At 49.6% G+C, this 18,710-nt stretch overlaps 1 protein-coding gene across 1 annotated transcript in view; it reads left to right on the top strand.

Moving 5' to 3' along the window:
* Positions 1 to 418: 418 nt before the first annotated feature.
* The window catches only part of SRCAP (Snf2 related CREBBP activator protein), an 85,275-nt gene continuing 66,983 nt past the window's right edge, over positions 419 to 18,710 (top strand). The window contains exons 1-3 of the mRNA XM_063429616.1: positions 419 to 618; positions 8,698 to 8,871; positions 9,317 to 9,514. Coding sequence (XP_063285686.1) covers positions 8,866 to 8,871; positions 9,317 to 9,514 — 204 coding nt within the window. The 5' untranslated portion in view covers positions 419 to 618; positions 8,698 to 8,865. The remainder of the gene's footprint in view (positions 619 to 8,697; positions 8,872 to 9,316; positions 9,515 to 18,710) is intronic.

Below are 18,710 nucleotides of genomic sequence, written 5' to 3'. Positions count from 1 at the left end.
GAGTGCAGTCAGTAGGTTACTCAGCGAGGGGCGGGTCAGTGGGCGGGTGCAGTCAGTAGGTTAGTCAGTGAGGGGCGGGTCAATGGGCGGGTGCAGTCAGTAGGTTAGTCAGTGAGGGGCGGGTCAGTGGGCGGGTGCAGTCAGTAGGTTACTCAGCGAGTGGCGGGTCAGTGGGCGGGTGCAGTCAGTAGGTTGGGCTGTGGAGATTGGCTCAGTGGGTTTAATAGGAAATGGTTTATTGCCAGAGTGGGCGTGGCGAACTAGTAGGGAGTGGTTTATTGCCAGTGGGGGCGTGTCTCTGCGTCAGTGGGTATTCTTTCACTCGGTTTTCGATTTGTCCTTAGAAAATGGCCGTCGCACTACATTTCCCGGCATGCTGTGCTTTTGGCTCCGCCTACGGCTTGACGTGCTGCGTCACCGCCCCCTGACGCCATTTTGCGCAGTGAGCGCCGGCTCCGGTTTCGCTCTTTCCGGAGTCTCGTCACCAGCGGATTCTCCGTAAATACTGCGGGATTCTTACTCCATCTATCGGACCGCGCCCGATCCCGCACCGGCAGCCGCTCCCGCACCCACCCCGGCCTCGGATGGCGCCGGATTGCAGCCGCTGACCCACAGCAGGTAATCCAGAAACAAGATGGCGGAGCGGGGCTCGGATATACCGGGCCCCCCCTGCTCCCCTCTACCGGGCCCCCCCTGCTCCCCTCTACCGGGCCCCCCCTGCTCCCCCTCTACCGGGGCCCCCTGCCCCCCCCCTACCGCCCCCCCCTCCTGCTCCCCCTCTACCGCCCCCCCCCCTGCTCCCCCTCTACCGGGGCCCCCCCTGCTCCTACACGGATACACTGACTGGGACTGGATGGGGGTTATTACACGGAGAGGATACACTGACTGGGACTGGATGGGGGTTATTACACGGAGAGGATACACTGACTGGGACTGGATGGGGGTTATTACACGGAGAGGATACACTGACTGGGACTGGATGGGGGTTATTACACGGAGAGGATACACTGACTGGGACTGGATGGGGGGTTATTACACGGAGAGGATACACTGACTGGGACTGGATGGGGGTTATTACACGGAGAGGATACACTGACTGGGACTGGATGGGGGGTTATTACACGGAGAGGATACACTGACTGGGACTGGATGGGGGTTATTACACGGAGAGGATACACTGACTGGGACTGGATGGGGGTTATTACACTGAGAGGATACACTGACTGGGACTGGATGGGGGTTATTACACGGATACACTGACTGGGACTGGATGGGGGTTATTACACGGAGAGGATACACTGACTGGGACTGGATGGGGGGTTATTACACGGAGAGGATACACTGACTGGGACTGGATGGGGGGTTATTACACGGAGAGGATACACTGACTGGGACTGGATGGGGGGTTATTACACGGAGAGGATACACTGACTGGGACTGGATGGGGGTTATTACACGGAGAGGATACACTGACTGGGACTGGATGGGGGTTATTACACGGAGAGGATACACTGACTGGGACTGGATGGGGGTTATTACACGGAGAGGATACACTGACTGGGACTGGATGGGGGTTATTACACGGAGAGGATACACTGACTGGGACTGGATGGGGGTTATTACACGGAGAGGATACACTGACTGGGACTGGATGGGGGTTATTACACGGAGAGGATACACTGACTGGGACTGGATGGGGGGTTATTACACGGAGAGGATACACTGACTGGGACTGGATGGGGGTTATTACACGGAGAGGATACACTGACTGGGACTGGATGGGGGTTATTACACGGAGAGGATACACTGACTGGGACTGGATGGGGGTTATTACACGGAGAGGATACACTGACTGGGACTGGATGGGGGTTATTACACGGAGAGGATACACTGACTGGGACTGGATGGGGGTTATTACACGGAGAGGATACACTGACTGGGACTGGATGGGGGTTATTACACGGAGAGGATACACTGACTGGGACTGGATGGGGGTTATTACACGGAGAGGATACACTGACTGGGACTGGATGGGGGGTTATTACACGGAGAGGATACACTGACTGGGACTGGATGGGGGTTATTACACGGAGAGGATACACTGACTGGGACTGGATGGGGGGTTATTACACGGAGAGGATACACTGACTGGGACTGGATGGGGGGTTATTACACTGAGAGGATACACTGACTGGGACTGGATGGGGGGTTATTACACGGAGAGGATACACTGACTGGGACTGGATGGGGGTTATTACACGGAGAGGATACACTGACTGGGACTGGATGGGGGTTATTACACGGAGAGGATACACTGACTGGGACTGGATGGGGGGTTATTACACTGAGAGGATACACTGACTGGGACTGGATGGGGGTTATTACACGGAGAGGATACACTGACTGGGACTGGATGGGGGTTATTACACGGAGAGACTGACTGGGACTGGATGGGGGTTATTACACGGAGAGGATACACTGACTGGGACTGGATGGGGGTTATTACACGGAGAGGATACACTGACTGGGACTGGATGGGGGTTATTACACGGAGAGGATACACTGACTGGGACTGGATGGGGGGTTATTACACGGAGAGGATACACTGACTGGGACTGGATGGGGGGTTATTACACTGAGAGGATACACTGACTGGGACTAGATGGGGGTTATTACACTGAGAGGATACACTGACTGGGACTGGATGGGGGTTATTACACTGAGAGGATACACTGACTGGGACTGGATGGGGGTTATTACACGGAGAGACTGACTGGGACTGGATGGGGGTTATTACACGGAGAGGATACACTGACTGGGACTGGATGGGGGTTATTACACGGAGAGGATACACTGACTGGGACTGGATGGGGGTTATTACACGGAGAGGATACACTGACTGGGACTGGATGGGGGTTATTACACGGAGAGGATACACTGACTGGGACTGGATGGGGGGTTATTACACGGAGAGGATACACTGACTGGGACTGGATGGGGGTTATTACACGGAGAGGATACACTGACTGGGACTGGATGGGGGTTATTACACGGAGAGGATACACTGACTGGGACTGGATGGGGGTTATTACACGGAGAGGATACACTGACTGGGACTGGATGGGGGGTTATTACACGGAGAGGATACACTGACTGGGACTGGATGGGGGTTATTACACGGAGAGGATACACTGACTGGGACCGGATGGGGGGTTATTACACGGAGAGGATACACTGACTGGGACTGGATGGGGGGTTATTACACGGAGAGGATACACTGACTGGGACTGGATGGGGGTTATTACACGGAGAGGATACACTGACTGGGACTGGATGGGGGTTATTACACGGAGAGGATACACTGACTGGGACTGGATGGGGGTTATTACACGGAGAGGATACACTGACTGGGACTGGATGGGGGTTATTACACGGAGAGGATACACTGACTGGGACTGGATGGGGGTTATTACACGGAGAGGATACACTGACTGGGACTGGATGGGGGTTATTACACGGAGAGGATACACTGACTGGGACTGGATGGGGGTTATTACACGGAGAGGATACACTGACTAGGACTGGATGGGGGTTATTACACGGAGAGGATACACTGACTGGGACTGGATGGGGGGTTATTACACGGAGAGGATACACTGGATGGGGGTTATTACACGGAGAGGATACACTGACTGGGACTGGATGGGGGGTTATTACACGGAGAGACTGACTGGGACTGGATGGGGGGTTATTACACGGAGAGGATACACTGACTGGGACTGGATGGGGGGTATTACACTGAGAGGATACACTGACTGGGACTGGATGGGGGTTATTACACGGAGAGGATACACTGACTGGGACTGGATGGGGGTTATTACACGGAGAGGATACACTGACTGGGACTGGATGGGGGTTATTACACGGAGAGGATACACTGACTGGGACTGGATGGGGGGTTATTACACGGAGAGGATACACTGACTGGGACTGGATGGGGGGTTATTACACGGAGAGACTGACTGGGACTGGATGGGGGGTTATTACACGGATACACTGACTGGGACTGGATGGGGGTTATTACACGGACAGGATACACTGACTGGGACTGGATGGGGGTTATTACACGGAGAGGATACACTGACTGGGACTGGATGGGGGTTATTACACGGAGAGGATACACTGACTGGGACTGGATGGGGGTTATTACACGGAGAGGATACACTGACTGGGACTGGATGGGGGTTATTACACGGAGAGGATACACTGACTGGGACTGGATGGGGGTTATTACACGGAGAGGATACACTGACTGGGACTGGATGGGGGTTATTACACGGAGAGGATACACTGACTGGGACTGGATGGGGGTTATTACACGGAGAGGATACACTGACTGGGACTGGATGGGGGTTATTACACGGAGAGGATACACTGACTGGGACTGGATGGGGGTTATTACACGGAGAGGATACACTGACTGGGACTGGATGGGGGTTATTACACGGAGAGGATACACTGACTGGGACTGGATGGGGGTTATTACACGGAGAGGATACACTGACTGGGACTGGATGGGGGGTTATTACACGGAGAGGATACACTGACTGGGACTGGATGGGGGTTATTACACGGAGAGGATACACTGACTGGGACTGGATGGGGGTTATTACACGGAGAGGATACACTGACTGGGACTGGATGGGGGTTATTACACGGAGAGGATACACTGACTGGGACTGGATGGGGGTTATTACACGGAGAGGATACACTGACTGGGACTGGATGGGGGGTAATTACACGGAGAGGATACACTGACTGGGACTGGATGGGGGTTATTACACGGAGAGGATACACTGACTGGGACTGGATGGGGGTTATTACACGGAGAGGATACACTGACTGGGACTGGATGGGGGTTATTACACGGAGAGGATACACTGACTGGGACTGGATGGGGGTTATTACACGGAGAGGATACACTGACTGGGACTGGATGGGGGTTATTACACGGAGAGGATACACTGACTGGGACTGGATGGGGGTTATTACACGGAGAGGATACACTGACTGGGACTGGATGGGGGTTATTACACGGAGAGGATACACTGACTGGGACTGGATGGGGGTTATTACACGGAGAGGATACACTGACTGGGACTGGATGGGGGTTATTACACGGAGAGGATACACTGACTGGGACTGGATGGGGGTTATTACACGGAGAGGATACACTGACTGGGACTGGATGGGGGGTTATTACACGGAGAGGATACACTGACTGGGACTGGATGGGGGTTATTACACGGAGAGGATACACTGACTGGGACTGGATGGGGGTTATTACACGGAGAGGATACACTGACTGGGACTGGATGGGGGGTTATTACACGGAGAGGATACACTGACTGGGACTGGATGGGGGTTATTACACGGAGAGGATACACTGACTGGGACTGGATGGGGGTTATTACACTGAGAGGATACACTGACTGGGACTGGATGGGGGGTTATTACACGGAGAGGATACACTGACTGGGACTGGATGGGGGGTTATTACACGGAGAGGATACACTGACTGGGACTGGATGGGGGGTTATTACACGGAGAGGATACACTGACTGGGACTGGATGGGGGTTATTACACGGAGAGGATACACTGACTGGGACTGGATGGGGGGTTATTACACGGAGAGGATACACTGACTGGGACTGGATGGGGGTTATTACACGGAGAGGATACACTGACTGGGACTGGATGGGGGGTTATTACACGGAGAGACTGACTGGGACTGGATGGGGGGTTATTACACGGAGAGACTGACTGGGACTGGATGGGGGGTTATTACACGGAGAGGATACACTGACTGGGACTGGATGGGGGTTATTACACGGAGAGGATACACTGACTGGGACTGGATGGGGGGTTATTACACGGAGAGGATACACTGGATGGGGGTTATTACACGGAGAGGATACACTGACTGGGACTGGATGGGGGGTTATTACACGGAGAGACTGACTGGGACTGGATGGGGGGTTATTACACGGAGAGGATACACTGACTGGGACTGGATGGGGGGTATTACACGGAGAGGATACACTGACTGGGACTGGATGGGGGTTATTACACGGAGAGGATACACTGACTGGGACTGGATGGGGGGTTATTACACGGAGAGGATACACTGACTGGGACTGGATGGGGGTTATTACACGGAGAGGATACACTGACTGGGACTGGATGGGGGTTATTACACGGAGAGGATACACTGACTGGGACTGGATGGGGGGTTATTACACGGAGAGGATACACTGACTGGGACTGGATGGGGGGTTATTACACGGAGAGGATACACTGACTGGGACTGGATGGGGGGTTATTACACGGAGAGGATACACTGACTGGGACTGGATGGGGGGTTATTACACGGAGAGGATACACTGACTGGGACTGGATGGGGGTTATTACACGGAGAGGATACACTGACTGGGACTGGATGGGGGTAATTACACAGAGAGACTGACTGGGACTGGATGGGGGTGCAGCACAGCTGCCGTATTAGTTTGGGGGGGTGCAGCACAGGCGCTGTATTAGTTTGGGGGGGATGAGGGGGGCAAGCACAGGCGCCGTATTAGTTTGTGGGTGGGGGGGGGGGCAGCACAGGCGCCGTATTAGTTTGTGGGGGAGGAGGGCAGCTCAGACCGTATTAGTTTGTGGGGGGTGGCGGCAGAACAGGCGCCGTATTAGTTTGTTGGGGGGGCCGCAGCACAGGCGCCGTATTAGTTTGTGGGGGGAGGGCAGCACAGGCGCCGTATTAGTTTGTGGGGGGAGGGCAGCACAGGCGCCGTATTAGTTTGTGGGGGGAGGGCAGCACAGGCGCCGTATTAGTTTGTGGGGGGAGGGCAGCACAGGCGCCGTATTAGTTTGTGGGGGGAGGGGCGGGCAGCGCAGGCGCCATATTAGTTTGTGGAGGGAGGGCAGCACAGGCGCCGTATTAGTTTGTGAGGGGAGGGCAGCGCAGGCGCCGTATTAGTTTGTGAGGGGAGGGCAGCAGGCGCCGTATTAGTTTGTGGGTGGGGGGCAGCGCAGGCACCGTAGTAATTTGGGGGGGCAGCACAGGCGCCGTGTTAGTTTGTGGGGGAGGAGGGAGCAGCTTAGGCGCCGTATTAGTTTGTGGGGTTGGAGGGGGCAGCACGGGGGAGGGGGGAGGAGGGGGGCCGTATTAGTTTGTGGGGGAGGAGGGGGCAGCACAGGCGCCGTATTAGTTTGTGGGGGAGGAGGGGGCAGCACAGGCGCCGTATTAGTTTGTGGGGGAGGAGGGGGCAGCACAGGCGCCGTATTAGTTTGTGGGGGAGGAGGGGGCAGCACAGGCGCCGTATTAGTTTGTGGGGGAGGAGGGGGCAGCACAGGCGCCGTATTAGTTTGTGGGGGAGGAGGGGGCAGCACAGGCGCCGTATTAGTTTGTGGGGAAGGATGGGGCAGCACAGGCGCCGTATTAGTGAGGGGGAGGGGGCGCTGCACAGGTGCCGTATTAGTTTGTGGGGGAGGAGGGGGGCAGCACAGGCGCCGTATTAGTTTGTGGGGGAGGAGGGGGCAGCACAGGCGCCGTATTAGTTTGTGGGGGAGGAGGGGGCAGCACAGGTGCCGTATTAGTTTGTGGGGGAGGAGGGGGCAGCACAGGCGCCGTATTAGTTTGTGGGGGAGGAGGGGGCAGCACAGGCGCCGTATTAGTTTGTGGGGAAGGAGGGGGCAGCACAGGCGCCGTATTAGTGAGGGGGAGGGGGCGCTGCACAGGTGCCGTATTAGTTTGTGGGGGAGGAGGGGGCAGCACAGGCGCCGTATTAGTTTGTGGGGGAGGAGGGGGCAGCACAGGCGCCGTATTAGTTTGTGGGGGAGGAGGGGGCAGCACAGGTGCCGTATTAGTTTGTGGGGGAGGAGGGGGCAGCACAGGCGCCGTATTAGTTTGTGGGGGAGGAGGGGGCAGCACAGGCGCCGTATTAGTTTGTGGGGAAGGAGGGGGCAGCACAGGCGCCGTATTAGTGAGGGGGAGGGGGCGCTGCACAGGTGCCGTATTAGTTTGTGGGGGAGGAGGGGGCAGCACAGGCGCCGTATTAGTTTGTGGGGGAGGAGGGGGCAGCACAGGCGCCGTATTAGTTTGTGGGGGAGGAGGGGGCAGCACAGGCGCCGTATTAGTTTGTGGGGGAGGAGGGGGCAGCACAGGCGCCGTATTAGTTTGTGGGGGAGGAGGGGGCAGCACAGGCGCCGTATTAGTTTGTGGGGGAGGAGGGGGCAGCACAGGCGCCGTATTAGTTTGTGGGGAAGGAGGGGGCAGCACAGGCGCCGTATTAGTTTGTGGGGAAGGAGGGGGCAGCACAGGCGCCGTATTAGTGAGGGGGAGGGGGCGCTGCACAGGTGCCGTATTAGTTTTGGGTAATATAAATGCTCTGCTGTGGTATTGGTGTGGGGGGGAGGGGGAGGGGTGTATAATCTAGGTATCTCACAGCAGTTATGGCTAAAGATTTTGACTGCAGTATTCTTTCTCTGTCTTTGTATATTGCCAGGTGACATGTATGGTATAAGGAGGTGGTTTGGTTTCCAGATTCTGATTTCCGTTGCACCAGATTTCGATCCTGGCTGAAAATAGTATGTTTTGTTTCATAATGTACATTTTATTACCTATTCTATCTTTCTAGGACCTGAGACAGGAACAACGTGGGTGTTACTTGTCTGGTATTCTGGACTGGAGACTGGACAGCCTGGCTCAGAATGAGGCAGCATCCCAGCATGCACTGCAGCAAATCTGGAGTCCTACGGTGGAACAGAAACATAGCAGTAGAGAGGAGCCATCTGGAAAAATCAATATGCAGGTGAGAAACAAGTTTTGGGGATTGGGGTGGATTGCATTAGTGGAGATTATCGTGGGGCTATGGCAGGGGTGTAGAATAATTTATTTATATATATTTTTTCTTTTCTTTTAAAATCTACTTGTCAAAAACAATAAAATGTGGTGGTTGTCCAATCTAGTTCTGACACAAAATAATTTCCAGTACATATTGGTGGGGCACAGAGCCCTGGACATGGACAGGGATATTTGCTAAGCTAAATGTAAGCAAAAACATTGGATCTGGAAATATTCGATGGCGGCAAGCAACGCTCGTGTTGCATGTCCAGGGAGTTGGACGATTAAAGTTCCACATACCTGTCTGGAAGGGGGGGGGGGGGGGGGGTGTGTGTGTTTGTTTCTCTGTATAGTGCTGAGCAGTCAGTAAGACTATCTACTGTCTTTATAACCCCTCCTCTCTGCTTCCACAGACATCTGACAGAATGACTGGCAGTAACCCTGTGTCTCCTGGCTCCAGTGGAGAGGTATCCCCCTTTGACCTTTCCGGTGAAATGGGGGACATTGCTCCGGGCTCCCCCATATATGACATAGCTGATGGTTCTCAGCAGGATCCTTCATCTGGCCAGAAATGGGACAGTAATGCGGAGATGGCGGAGCAAGCCAAACATGTGAGTTATACTGTGCTGGTATTGGTATCGTATAGCACCAACATAGATTGCAACGCTGTATAATTCTAGAAAGGCGATATTTAACAATGGTTAAAGATTGAAGCTAGGAGGATATACTTCATTTGGTGCCTTGCCCTGACTTCATGCAGATGGGAAGCATGTCTTCTCCAATCGATTCTGACTATTTCCCAAGCAACATAAAATATTTGTGAAAAGGCGATCAGAGATCCCAGTCACCTAATACTGTAAATGTACCTACGTCCATTGAATTCTCCATCTTGTCAGCCTGTCATATAGGGCTGAGTGGGGGAGGTCTCTTACCCCAGTCTTAAAATGTGCTCTTCCAGGATTTTCTGGACTTAATGTTATTCCAGCCAATGATATATATTTCAATTAATACATTTTTATATGTCCAGCGTTATGGTGCTTAAAGTTTCAAGACCCCATAGCCAGTGCAGTCTACTGAATATCTCTGGAAAGAGTTATTACATGGTACTGGCAGTTCTTTGTTGCGTCTCTTAAAGGATCACTATAGGGTCAGGCACGTAAACATGTATTCCTGACCCTATAGTGTTAAAACCACCAGCTAGCCCCCCTGGGCCCCTCATGCCTCCATAATTACTGTATTCAAACCTGAAGCTGTAACTCTGCATGCTGTTAGACTCAGAAAAACAAGCAGTGTGCTGACATCATCAGAAGTGGTAGCCTGATCCAATCACAATCACCCCATAGGATTGGCTGAGACTGACAAAGAGGCATATCAGGGGCAGAGCCAGCACAATTCAAACACAGCCCTGGCCAATCAGCCTCTCCTCATAGAGATGAACTGAATCAATGATAGCCGAGGTTAAGGCAACCAGTAGAAGTTTAATAGAGATATTTTTTTTTTTTTTTTAAGAGGTGAAGAGTAAGCATTTAGGACCAGTGGCAAGTCTCAGGTAGGCGACCATATTCTTAATGGAGGTCTGGCTTTCATGACGGACTTCAGAAATTAAGCCACCACAGGCTCCAATACCCAACGGATTCCTGTAAGGGCATATAATGCTGAGATCTGAAGGCGAAGAGTGTGTAGATTTAACCCCAGATCTAGGCCTCCTTGGAGAAAATCCGAAATCTCAGGACGAATCTCGTGCTGCAAATTTGTCCAAATCCTATGATAGGTTGCTGATGTAGATCTTTATGTGCTTGAAAGGTGGTCACTACTGCCTCTGGTAGACCCAAGTTTCATAAGGAATGCCTCTCAATTTCCATGCCCTCAAACGTAGTCTGTGTGGTTCACGATGAAACTAAAAGTCCTGAGCAAGTAAAAATTTGTTGATCACAAGCTCCCAAGGATCTTCTGTTGATTGGTGTAGAAGCAGAGGAAACCAGGGCTTTTTGGGCCAGAAGGGAATGATTGAAATCATCTCCACTTGTTCCTTCTTGATCATTCTGAAATCACACTAGATTGGAAGAAACACATAGCCTTGGTGAAACATCCATTTCACCAGCAGGGCATCTGTCCCAAATGAAAGGGGATCAAATCTCATTGAAAGGAGAGCTGGCACTTGATGGTTCTGAACTGTGGCCATGAGATTGAAGGTCAACCACATTTTTTTTCATTATCCTGTTGAAAATCCTGGGATTCAACTCCATTCTGAATTGTCTTTTACTCTGCTCAGAAAGTTCACTTGCTCATTTTCTGTTGCTTGGTAGATCTATTGCTGAGTTTTCTAGAACACCAGTATTGGGTGTGATTTCCATCATCCAAGACCTGCTCCTGGTGCCTTCCTGCTTGTAGGTTTAAGTTGCTGCCACCTGGTTGTCTATACAAATCCAAAGCCAGTGATTCTTTAGAAGGTATTGGAAATGTACAAGGGCTTGATAAACAGCACTCTGCTCTAGAAAATGTGAAATTCCTGTTCTGTGGCCATTTTCCCTGAGCACAAATGTGTTCCAGGTGAGCACCCCAACCATTGCTGCTCACATCTGTGGTGAGTATTGAAGTGAAACTATAGTTACCAGAACTACTGAGCTTAATGTACAGTTACAGAAAATGTCCCTGCAGGCCTCTTCAGAGGGCCAATGTAGGTGCTTCCTGGGGCAGTGCTACATAGCATTTCAAAGTACCCACGCTCTGCATGGAGACACTGAATTTTCCTCATAGTGATGCATTAAATCCATGCACGTCTATGTTGAAGTGCTGATTGACCAAGCCAGCATTTGGCCCTGCCCTGTCTTCTTGCTGATCAATTTTGATGTCTGCCAAGGAGGCGAATCAGGGGCGGGGCCAGCGCAGGCGGACCCGCCTTGCCCTAAAAATAAGGTATTGCGTGTTTTTTGTTTTTTTAGGGTGGAAGAGCATGGACAAGCCACCTACATTGTGGTTTTAACACTATGGTGATAAATACATGTTGTGTTCTTTTAACCACTGAACATTCTCCAGAGGTAAACCTGTGTTGATGAATTCATGAGCTCCTCCATTTCCATTCTAGATCTAGGTGGATTGGAATTATAAGTTTTTGGCACCACTTTTCCAATTCTTGCTTGAATTGGTATAGGAATGTTTGAAATGGGCGGAGATTACATGCATATCTCATATCTCATTATGTGCATATCTCACCAGCCCTATGGTAGAGGCTAACAATCATATCAGACTGCTCTTTTGCAGACACAGAATATCTCCCTCTGATTAGATTGATCTTTAAGATTATTCTAACTATCCAATCTTCCAAAAGAGTGAGTTTTTCAGTGTTTACAAATGCACTCAGAAAAACTGATGCGTAGGCACAAGTTGACTTTTTGCAAAGTTGACAGTCCAAATCTTAAGAAAATTTGGAGCATTCGGGAATTTCTTTAAGACCAACATTCTGTTGACCAAATTGAAAATAGTCTCCATTTGCCGTAAGACTTGGGGAAACCGGAACCGTGCAGAGTAAATTCCTGCGAACAACTCGCTTCTGGGAACCTTTTTGATGGCACCATCTTTTAAGAGTTTCTGTAGATCTAATATTAATGCTTTTCTTTTGGCTGGGTCTGCTGGAATGCGTTGTGGTACGAAAACCTTTTTTCATGGAAACCGGTGGAATTCTAATCTGTATCTACAGAAAGGATTGATTAGATCCACTTGTCTGGTTCTAAATTTGCTCAGGTATCCTAAAACTTTAGTAGGCGCCCTCCTACTCTCAGGTCCTGGTCCATGAAAGGAAACTGCTTTTTCCTGGCATATGGTGGCAGTACAATAGGGATGTACTCTTCCCTTAGGGCAAGCATCTGAAAGAAATAATTAATTAGCATAAAATGTTCCTCCCCATACCAGGTATAAGAGACCCTGCAGCCTTAGGACCTCCGTTCTCTTTCTTGTTCCAACAGGAACGGACGGCATCTGGAAGTTGGAGAGATTGGTGAGGCACATGGGTTGCTGCCAGGGGGATTTGGCCTGATAGCCTCCCGGGTGGAGCGCTGAGTGTTCATGGGACATACTGCAGTTACGGAGGCAGGTATGAAAGCCTGCTTTTATGCTGCGTGAGGTTACCAGCTACGCAAGGAGGTGGTCCATTAGGGCAGCGAATCCCTGTCCGTCGGAGGAGCATGCACACAGCGGTGGAACGCACGCCCGGGTGGTTTTGCGTTCCACCGGAGTTCCGACCGCGCTATCGCGCATGCGCGGGCTGAACTCCCCAGAAATGGCGCAAGATTTAAAGTGATCTGCCTATATATGCTGTGCAGATCTTTCTGTCAGCATGGATGCTGGGCAGTGAAGATCTCCTGTGTCACCAGCCCCCCACACGGGTCAGAGGTTTTAGAGGTAGGATCCTGCTGGTTTCTATTCTGTAAAACTCTCTAGGTATTTCAATTATTTTTCGAATACAAATATTGTTCATATTTTGTGTATTACAGATGTCTAGCCCTGTTTCTACTGACAATATGGATAAAGACAACGTTCCTACTCCTGCTTCGAAAAAAGCTAGTTCCAAGTCTAAGCATCTCTGTTGTAGTGAATGCTCCACTCCTTTGCCATATGGGTTTAAGAGGAAAATCTGTAATATTTGCTCCTCATTATTGCTAGAAAAATCCAAGGAACAAGAAATTAAGTATTTTTTTGTCTTGGTTTCAGGATAATCTAGCCCAGACCTTTGAGTCTTTTAAAGAAACAGCTTACACTTCTCCAGTTAAAGCTACTAAGCAGAGAGCTAAAAGGACACCATCGGGCTCAGAACTCTCTTCAGGGGAATGTTCCTTTTCGGATTCAGAATCCTCTAGCGACTGATAACGAGGTGGGGTTTCCTCGTGACGAGCTGAGGAAATTTATTAAAGAGGTGTCTATGGTCCTTTCTGATGAGACGGTAGTTCAAACCAGGAGTAAAGCTCTTCCAATCCAACAAAATATGCTGGATTTAATTTCCAGGGAATGGAAGAACCCAGAAAAAAGGGCCTTTATCTCCAGTCATTTTAAAAGTATTGTTAAAATACAGGAGGAAGATAAATTGGAAGATTTACCGGTAGTTGATGTACAAGTTGCTCAATTGTCTAAAAATCTACCTTGCCTATTAGGGAAATTTCGGGTCTGAAAGAAAAATTTTAGGTTGTCCAATGAGTACCTTATGGATATTGTTACGGAGGTGATTAAACTATCAGCTCGTGTCATGGGTTTGTCGTCAGTAACCCGAAGGGCACTGTGGCTTAAGGCCTGGGCAGCAGACACTGCTTCAAAATCTGCATTATGTGAACTTCCCTTGGAGAAGAAAAAGTTGTTTGGTTCTCCCCTAGAAGAGTTAGTCCGACAGATGTCTGACACTAAAAAGGCCTTGCCTCAAGACAGAAAGTATTCCTTGAAGCCCAGGTACAGAAATTTCCAATTTAGGCATCGGAGGGGTTTTCAAGACAAACCCAGGGGTTTTCGTCAACAAAGAAGAAATCCGAAGTTTGACACACAAAAAGATAAAACTGACAGAAACAAACGTTTCTGACGCCATCAGAGTGGGCGGAAGGTTGCAGAATTTTGTTCACAAATGGAGAGAGACGACTACAAATCCATGGGTTTTGAATCTAGTCCAAAAAGGTTACCGAATACATTTCTTGGATGCTCCAAGGTTAACTTGCTCCAAGGTTAACTCCTTGTCTCCTCCTACTGGTCAAAGTTAAAAAGCCAAGCCCTTTTTTCCGCCACTGTTTCCCTTTTAAGAAAGGGTGTTATAGAAAAGGTTGCAAATTCCCAAGTTTATCAAGGGGTATACTCCCGTTTGTTCCTTGTTCCAAAACCAGACTTGTCTTTTCGCCCAATCTTAGATTTAAAATCCCTAAACAAACTAGTTCCTTATCAACTTTTCAGAATTGAGACAATAGAGTCTGTCACACATATCCTTCGAAAAGGAGATTTTATGGCCACCTTGGATCCGAAGGATGCCTATCTGCATGTTCCTATGGATGTGAACTCAAGAAGATACCTCAGGTTTGCTATAAAGAAAGGGAAAAGCATCCATCATTTCCAGTTCAAAGCTCTCCGGTTCGGGCTAGCCTCGGCACCCAGGATTTTTACAAAGATCCTCACGCCTATCACAGCACTCTTAAGGCTACAAGGTATCACAATCGTGCCCTATTTGGACGACTGGTGGATAAAAGCAGATTCAAGAGCCACGCTGAAATCAGATATGACCTACACTCTAAAAGTCCTGGAAGAACATGGTTGGATTATTAATATAGAAAAGTCACACTGTGACGAAGTGCCCTTCGCCACTTTGTCCTGGAGAGGCATGCTTGCCTGCCTCCTCCCCTGCGACTATGGTCCTGGACTATATTGCACTGTAAACCCTATATTCGGGCATATGGATTTGTATTAGGCTGTCTCTAGCCCTTTAACTATGCTGTAGGTCTGGACTGCTAATATAACCGAACAGCCAGGGGATTTAGACGAATATATTGCATAGGAATACCATTACTGGAGAATACAGCCGTTCGTATGATTTCATACGAATTCTTTGTGCTCTGAATAGGTGGCCGCCATTTCGGGACTTTTACACGTGTTCGCGGCCATCTTGCGTACGAACAGCGGTGTTTGCCTGTGAACGCATGGAACTGAAATCGGAAGCGCAAACAGGCGAATACCGCTAAGACCTCCAGACATCCAGAACTGCGTACGGAAACTACCGAACGACCGGCCGTTCGGTAGTTATACTTAACTTAGTATGGGGATTCTAGCGATCACGAAGATGCGAATGGATGGCAAGAATTTCGTCTATTTTACCGTGCGAACGGAGACCGACCGCAAGGCCAAAACTCATGGAACCATTTTCGGCTAGTTGGTCTGTGCGGTCGGTCAAAACTTTGGAGCTCTGTATCTCCCGAACCATTCATCCGAATGGGCTGATTTTTGGACAGACTGTTCCCCTGAACCAGGGCTATTTGGGGATACCAGACTTAAAGCTGTACCCCCTGTTTTTGGGGTACATCCAGAACTTAGGTAAAATAATGTACGTTTTAATTGGGTTATGTGTTTATCTGAGGGGAGGAGACGTGGGGGTGTTACCATGCATGTGATTGGTCAATTTCATCCTCCCCCTGGGAGTGTCCTGTGTGTATCCTATCCTAATAAAAAGCAGGCTGGGTGTTCCAGTCCTCAGACCTCTTCTGACCCTCAATACGTAGCCGTGTCTCGTTATTGGAGGGAACTGCTATATCACACTGGGGATTGCTATGCTCTGCATATTCCCCTGAGCTCTTAATCACTTAGCTCTTTTAAGAGCTTGTTCCAGATACGCTCTCCTGGAGGAGAGGTCTTCCCCACACGGTCCTGGAGGACAGAAGCCGATCCAGGGTGGAAGGAAGACGGCGCGGCTCCAGTTAAGCTACGGCGGTTGTGGAGTCTGCGGTGGTTGTGGTGTCGTCTGCAGTGCTTGGAGTCCTCTGAGAGCGCTAGGAGCATCCATCAACGGAGGGTACTCGGTCGGGGTACACGGAGCTCCGTTACACACACCTTACCCCTTCAAAGTCCATCCTGTTTTTAGGGTTTTTGATCAAGTCAGACACTCTGTCAATTCATCTTTCAAGCAAGAAGAAGAAAAAGATAAAAAATTTGATAACGAAACTACTTCGAGTGTCGGAATGTTCCGTAAGAAAAGCCATGCAGGTTTTGGGTCATCTGACCTCTACGATTCCAGCAGTAAAATGGGCCAGAGCGGAATCAAGGCCCTTACAATGGGAAATCCTTGCGCAGTGGTCAAAAAAGGAAGAAGACTTAGATGCAATCATGTGTATATCAGATCAGACAAAAGAGAGAATCTCTTGGTGGCTGGAGGAAAAATTCCTTACAAAAGGCCGGTCCTTGGGTAGTAATTTCGACAGACGCCTCAAACACAGGTTGGGGAGCTCACCTAGGATATCACTTAAGGCAGGGTGTTTGGTCAAAAGACGAAACAAAGGAATCTTCAAATTTCAGGGAAATGCTATCAGTCTTCTACGCCCTTCAACAGTTCATAGTTTTCATTTTGGGGAAAGCTGTAAAGATCCAGTCGGACAATCAGACTACTGTGTCCTACCTGAACAAACAAGGCGGTACAAAAGTAAAAAAATTGTATCTCCTTTGCTCATGGATCATGTCTTGGGCTCAGTACCATCTGGACGACATTTCAGCAGTTCACATTTGTGGTGTAGACAACGTGGTTGCAGACAATTTGAGCAGATCAAAATGGTCCCAGAAAGAGTGGTCTCTCAATCAAGTAGTTTTTGCTCTGCTGGTGGAGAGATTCGGTCTTCCAGTTATAGACCTTATGGCAAGAAGATCCAATGCAAAAGTGAGCTTGTTTGCCTCCCTCTTCAAGGTGGACAGGCCTCTGGTAATAGATGGTCTTTCAATCCGGTGGGAATTTCCCCTTGCCTACATCTTTCCCCCGGTAAGCTTAATCCTGAGAATTCTGCAAAAAGTGGCATCAGATCAGACACGTCTCCTGGCCATACTGCCGTGCTGGCCAAATCGCAGCTGGTTCTCGGTTTTGAAGAATATGACTTTAGAGTACTGGACTCTTCCGGTTGCGCCGGATCTCCTGGAAAACGCGGAGGTCCCAGTGGGAGTGTTGAAGATGTTCAAATTGACAGCTTGGCTGCTGCAAGGCTGATTCTGCATCATAAGGGTATTAAGAAAGAGAGGCTTCATTTGCTTTTAAATTCCACCAGGAGCTCTACCTCTTCTATATACTTGAAGATTTGGACAAGATTTCTTCACTGGTGCATTGCTAAAGGTTGCATTAGATCCCATCCGTCTGCTGACACAATCCTTCATTTTTTTGCAAGATGGTCTTGAACAGGGTTTTAGTCTTTCTACCCTCAAGGTTCAAGTTTCTACTTTAAGTCATTTTTGGGTGAAAAATTGGGCTTCTAATCCTCTCATTAGGTGGTTTTTTTTAAAGCAGTTAGGCTTTTAATGCCTCCTATTAAAATCCGTTTTCCCTCTTGGGATTTGTCCTTAGTTTTAAAATTTCTGTTTTCTCAGCCATTTGAGCCTTTAGAAAAGGCCTTGTTGAAGAGTGTGTCCCTAAAATCCGTGTTTTTGGTAGCAATTACTTCAGCTAAGAGAGTTGGGGAACTAGAGGCACTGTCCTCCTCGCCTGACTTTACTAAGTTTTATCCGGATAAAGTGGTTATGTTCCCTAAGCCTTCCTTTCTTCCGAAAGTCATCTCCTCCAAAGTTATCAACCAACCTATTTGTCTGCCTTCCTTCATTGGTTCGGCTAAGCCTGATTGGGAGTTTGATTGGAAACTACTAGATGTAGGGAGGTCGCTTAAAATCTACTTAGAACGCTCCTCTGCATATACGAAGACGGATCATCTTTTCGTAATTTTTTTTTGGAAAATTCAAAGGTCAAGTGGCATCCAAAGCCACTTTGGCAAGATGGCTGGTAGAGGTTATAAAGTTGGCTTATTCTTCATCGAACCTTCCTATACCTGCTTCCTTGGAAGCACATTCCACTAGAGCCATGGCTACGTCGTGGGCCGAAAAAGCATGTGCAACTCCGGAAGAGATATGTAAAGCAGCTACCTGGTCTTCTTTCAACACCTTTGTGAAGCATTACAGACTAGACGTATTCTCTGCCTCTGACGCTGATTTCGGGCACAGGGTGTTACAATCTGTTATGGCCTAAATTCCCACCCTTAGTCTGGGATCTCGATATATCCCTATTCTACTGCCACCATATGCCAGGAAAAACTGCAATTTTACTCACCG

The sequence above is a fragment of the Pelobates fuscus genome, chromosome 8 (genome assembly GCF_036172605.1).
Source record: "Pelobates fuscus isolate aPelFus1 chromosome 8, aPelFus1.pri, whole genome shotgun sequence".
Classification (NCBI taxonomy): domain Eukaryota; kingdom Metazoa; phylum Chordata; class Amphibia; order Anura; family Pelobatidae; genus Pelobates; species Pelobates fuscus.
Note: the sequence above shows the minus strand (reverse complement) of the source record. Positions and strands in the feature narration are given on the sequence as shown.